The sequence below is a fragment of the Physeter macrocephalus genome, chromosome 11, assembly GCF_002837175.3.
Source record: "Physeter macrocephalus isolate SW-GA chromosome 11, ASM283717v5, whole genome shotgun sequence".
NCBI lineage: Eukaryota > Metazoa > Chordata > Mammalia > Artiodactyla > Physeteridae > Physeter > Physeter macrocephalus.
The window spans coordinates 52785931-52792010 of NC_041224.1; the positions used below are offsets into that span (position 1 = coordinate 52785931).

General features: G+C 35.3%; 1 protein-coding gene across 1 annotated transcript in view; it reads right to left on the minus strand.

Annotated features, from left to right (window-relative positions):
- Window positions 1–1144: 1144 nt before the first annotated feature.
- The window catches only part of LOC129392549 (protein prune homolog 2-like), a 10868-nt gene continuing 5932 nt past the window's right edge, over window positions 1145–6080 (minus strand). Inside the window, exons 3-6 of the mRNA XM_055088461.1 lie at window positions 3534–3640; window positions 2348–2415; window positions 1678–1854; window positions 1145–1185 (exon numbers count right to left, since the gene is read on the minus strand). Of these exons, the coding sequence (XP_054944436.1) occupies window positions 1145–1185; window positions 1678–1854; window positions 2348–2415; window positions 3534–3640 (393 nt within the window). The remainder of the gene's footprint in view (window positions 1186–1677; window positions 1855–2347; window positions 2416–3533; window positions 3641–6080) is intronic.

Below are 6080 nucleotides of genomic sequence, written 5' to 3' on the forward strand. Positions count from 1 at the left end.
TAGTTTCAGGTGTACAGCAAAGTGATTCAGTTATACATATACATGTATCTATTCTTTTTCAAATTCTTTTCCCATTTAGGTTGTTACATAATACTGAGCAGAGTTCCCTGTGTGTGGAATTTTAAATATTTCTTCCGTAATAGAGGAAAAGGCTTATTCTTGATATAAGGCCATTTTGTTTTGGGAAATCACGGTCCTTTACCTTTTTTTGAATTGCTTAATTCAGAAAGGACCTAATCGCAGTACAACGTACATCCGCAAATTCAGAAACGATAATTCATACAGCCATCAAAATCTTAGTACACTGGCCCTACAATGCCTTTCCAGATTCTATTTACAACACTGTCCTTGACAGACAGTTACCACTATACGTTACTTAAAGCAACTATCTGGGAGCCAATGTTTTTTGTTGTTGAGCACATAAATTATTCCCCAAACATTATAATATCAGATAGAAAGTGGTTAACGAGTCAATGATTATTTCTCATTTGATCAGTCTTATAAAGCAGAAAATTACTGATAATATTCTGAAGTGTACATGCAAAAGTCTATTTTAAATTGACATTAGTCAAAGCACAAGCACCGATGATTAGGTATAATTTACATTTTAAGATTGCACTTTAGCTGATTTTTAATGAAGCAATGATTTTCGAAATTTTAGTATCACAGTCCTTACCAAAAGATGGGGGAAGGGGAAACCTACTGTATGTTAGTTGTTTGTTTCCAAGACAAAGCTGTTAACGGAAAATATCCTTCCAGGAAATGACTACAGCAGCATTAAAGAAAGAAGAGACAAAACACATAGGCAGAAAACTATTTCAGTATCTTTATAAAATATTGCTTATTACCGGATTGCATATTGAACCAGTGAAACAGGGAAGAAAAAAGGAACAAAAGATAACAGCACATTAAGGATCTTACTCTTTACTGCAGATAACATACCTAGTGATAAACACTGCTTTGAAATAAAAATCACTTTAAAGGTGAACTAAACATATATAAATTATTAACAACTATAAAGATACTGTAGAAGCAATTATCTAATTAAAGAAAACATGCAAAGCAAAACACATGCCAATTCCTTTCAATTCCAAATAACTAATGATAAAGAATATAAGGGTGGAGGCTAGGAGAATACATTAATTCAAGGTAGTTGTTTACAAAGTGCAGCACTATCAGGCAAACCTATTTAAAAAAAAAAAAAAAATCACCCTCAAAAAAAACCACTCCCTTCAGAACTCCCTCTCTGCAAATTCTTAACTACTTTTAGCACATTCCCTAAAGCATATATTTCTTCAAAGCTTTTCTTCTTAGTTATCTACTGAATAAAAGAACATGCCATAATTATCGAGCAACATGGAAAACATAAGTTTACAGCATTGGGCAATTAAGAAAAAAATAGAGCCACACGTGTAATCTACTATAAACAGTTTTGAAAGCCATCATATTCGGTGTTTAGCCGAATTTCATATATTTGCAACAAATATATGAACTTTAGAAAGTATAACATTTCAACAAAATGTCTTAGCCATTGATTTTTTCAAAAAAATCCCTTAGCTGGTTTCATGATCAAGTTTTAAGTTTTTCCAATTATCCTAACATGAAAATGCCACTATGTATGTATATAAACACGAACATTCATTAATAAAGGTCAGGGAAAAATAATGAAACACTTACCTTCCCACTCAAATTCATTACTGTCCTCCGATGGTGTATCTAAGTCATCTAAGTCAATCTCCCCACTTTCATCCAAATCATCTGACAACACAGAGCCATCACTAGGATCCAGGGTTAGGCTAATGTCAGGAGCCATTAGTTTCTTTCTCACTTTATTGCCATTAACTTCTAGTGAGCCTGGAATGGGTAAAAAAAAAAAAAAAAAAAAAAAAAAAGTGAAAAATATATTTAGAAAAAATGCTTAGATGTATAAACTGAATAAGAGAAAAACTTTCATCACTTTATTCTTGGGAAAATAACATTAATTAAACACAATTCCAAAGCACTTATTTACAAACTTTGGATTTTGATCACTATTGCTTCTGTATCACAGCAAGATGACACATCCCAGTGAGGATATGCCTTTTTAAATAACAGAAGCAGACCTTATAGTCACCTTTTACTATTAAAAACGATCTCCTCTCACCCCTTTATGGTTGAAATTTCTAAAACCCAAAGGCATGTTTCTGAAAAGTATTCCAAAGCAATCCAAAAATGCTTTCCTAAACATTCAAATTACCCTTTGGCACCCTATGATGGAACAAAAACTGAGTATATTTTTAATCTTGACAAAGAAATGTGTTCAAAAAATAGCACAGTTAAAGTCTATCACTAAGTGTCAAGTTCTTACCGGGCTGACTCTCTCGTCCAGTTACAGCTAAAATATCTGCTTCAATACTATCATCTTCCGGTAAAGGTCTAGAACACACAGACACAATTTTCAACCCAGAAATTAAAAAAAATTTTTTTTCAAGTTCAAAGATCTATTAAAATAGCTTACAGAAACAATTATGTGGAAAACTGAATAAACCAATGTTTCTTAAGGTTTAGTAATTTACAAACCACTGTTAAAGAAAATTTTCAGACTGTCTGAATTGACTTACATATTTACATAAGCAACACGTAAAAGTAGATATATATTCCTTATGTAACTGCTCTTAAATACAACTACAAAACAAATTAAAAAATCATTAATCTACAAAACAAATATATTTCAAATGCATGAATTTAATATGATGCATGATACAATGTATAATGAAGCTGAACTGTCACTCACAATGGGAATATGGCAATGATGAATACATATTTTGAGCTCTGCATTTCTTTATTACTATTATCATGCTATGCTATGCAATGACTCAGTATTCTCACCAGCTGTCCATATTCCAACTGCTAAGGAACCTTCTTATGCACTGGGATGGTCTTCTGACCAAGATGGCATGGAAGCATCACTTAAAGTCTGCCTTTGCTCTTTTTCTCTTAACCCAACTCGTGCCAATACAATTGTAAACACAAATCAAATATGTCAAGGTACCTCGCCAGATAATCTAGAAAACTTTTCCTTGTTTACTTAACAAGCTTTTTCTTAAAATAAAAGCATAAAACTTAACAATTCCTATAGACTTCTAAAGACCATCTTCCCCTAGAAACCCCTCAGACTCTATTACTAGTATTAAATGAATACTTTGCAACACTGGGTTTCTTTAAGAAGCCCAATATTCATTTAGTAAGTCAGCAGTCCCCAACCGTTTCAGCACCAGGGACCGGTTTCGTGGAAGACAATTCTTCCACAGACAGAGGGGCAGTGGGGGGATGGTTCAGGAGGGAATGCGAGCGATGGAGCGGCAGCGAAGCAGCAGATGAAGCTTCACTCACTCGCCCTCCGCTCATCTCCTGCTGTGCGGCCGGGTTCCTAACAGGCCACAGACCGGTAGTGGTCCGTGGCCTGGGGGTTGGGGACCCCTGTAGTAAGTGACATCTCAATAAAGAAACTGTGAAGTTTTGTTTATCTGTTTTCATTTAAAAGCATTGCTCACATTGGAAAATCTTCATCTTGCCATTCTTCCTTAAGTTCAACACCTTCCATCCTCAGCCTGGACTCAATGTCAACTACAAGCTCCTGATAATCCAGAGAGCCAAGGTCCTGTAAAAAAAGAAAAAAAAATTTATAGGCTTATTTTTCACTTTATCTGCTGAAAAGATGCAATAATCTTATACCTTAGTTCATACTTCCACCCTGATCGTGAAATAAATTTAGTTGGTTGCAACTACAACTTTTTTCCCCCAAGAATTAGAACAGAAAACAGAGTGTATATATTCTAGTAATTACTGTTTGTAATAAGGGTATTGTGCAGTGAAGTACTTGCTTCCATTTGCATATATGCATGTGTGCCCCAGGACACGATTTAAAATTTATTAGGTACTGTGAATTATGTAAAAGCAATTTGCAGGATGGGGGGCACAAATAATAAAAGTAAATAAATATATGCTCTATTCTAGACCCATAATTAAATTTTCTGTCCTTTGGAGAGAGGTTAATTCTGGAAATTGAACACTAGGTAAATAGCATTTACACTCGCTTGATTCAGCAGAGTCCAAGTGGTGTGCTGTCTCTTATATTACTTCTCTATAGTTCCAATGACATAATTCCTGAGCCACTTAAAGAAGGCTATTCAGTACCTGTCCAGTAAATGAATTATGCTATGTTCTGATTTGCTTCATATCTATAACAAGCTTTTCTCATGTAGTTTAGCATGAGTTTTCAGACACTGAATTTAGTGAATATTTCTATTCACGCAACTCCATGTTTTAACTTACTTTCAGTTTTTCCAAGGAAGGATGTGGGTGTCACTATCCTCAGTTTACAAAATGAAGGATCTAGAGTTTCGTATGGTTGATGGAATAAGAAATACAGGTTTAAGTATATTATTTAAGAAGTCATTAAGATCAACTGGTTAACAGTGCAACAAAAATCGTGACAACTTTAGGGGGCAAGAGTTATAAACGGAATATTTAGTTCACTTACATTAGAGTAAGTCAACAGATGTCTAACGTTATCTTTAAAAAAAGAAGTAAAACATAGATGTCTTAAGAGATAGAAAGTATTACTAGTTATCACTAGCAGTTTTGAAACAAAGTTAAAAGTGGCTGACACCAGTGGAAGAAGAAAGAAGGTGGGAAGGGGAGAAGATGCTAGTCATGGCAAATCCTTCTAAATTATTTAACTTTTAAAACCATGTATGTATAACTTGTGGTCATATTTTATGGTTGCCTCATCTGCTGTGTCATTACAACATTCAAAAGATACACAAAGTTGTACCAAAAAACCATTATGTTCCAGAACAACAACAACAACAAAATTACATTGGAAATTTTCTAAAGTGTTAGATTTCACATAAACTAAATTCATATCTCTGCCAAGACTGGGAGGCTCTTTTCCCAGTTTGAATTCTTACTTATGCTTAAGAGATTTCAAACATTCTCAAAAGGTCTAAATTTTTGAGGAACTACTTGCAGATAGAAAAAAGCAAATGCTGTCTTTTCTTCACCAACATGTTTGCTGGGAAAAGTCAGTTAATTTATACATAGGAGTAAGGCATTTTTAATTCTCTGGGAAAAACTGAGCCAGGCAATTTTGAGAAATGAATGGAAAACACACTTAAAATATAATAATCTTGACTTATTTAGCAGTTTCTCTGTTTCTGAAACATAACCTATAAAGCAATCTGACACACCTTCAAGGACCACTTCATAGACTGTTCTCTGACAGTAACTCTTACTCTCTGTAGAGAGGAAAACAAACAAAAAAGGGATACCTACTTTAACAAATAATTTTCTATTTAGAACACAGAATTATTAGAAAAGACCCCCAAGTTATGACCAATAAAACCCCAAAACTTAATACTTATTACTCTAGAATTCATGTTCAAGTGAGACTGCAGCATTCTATTACTAAAGGTTTAAAACTGACAGTCTATTCCAACTTTTATAACTTTTTTTCTTTTTGGCTGCGTTGGGTCTTCATTCCTGCGCACGAGCTTTCTCCAATTGCGGCGAGCGGGGGCTACTCTTTGTTGAGGTGCGCGGGCTTCTCATTGCAGTGCCTTGTCTTGTTGCGGAGCACGGGCTTCAGGAGTTGTGGCTCACGGGCTCTAGAGCACAGGCTTAGTACTTGCGGCGCACGGGCTCGGTTACTCCACAGCATGTGGGATCTTCCCAGACCAGAGATGGAACCCATGTCCCCTGCACTGGCAGGCGGATTCTTAACCACTGTGCCACCAGGCAAGTCCCTCAACTTTTAAATTCATTACACTTCTCAGTGTTTTTTCAAATCTTTGACTATGAAGTGAATTAATGTTTTTTCCTATATTTAATAATCAGAGCTTTCATTATTTAGTTTCACATTTTTACTGGGTGTTGGAAAAATATTAGGATGTTCTGAGTATTTTTTTCAAATACCCCACATACTCAGAAAAACATTTAATATTTCAAACATATAAGTGGTAGGCTTCCCTGGTGGCGCGGTGGTTGAGAGTCCGCCTGCCGATGCAGGGGACACGGGTTCGTGCCCCGGTCCAGGAGGA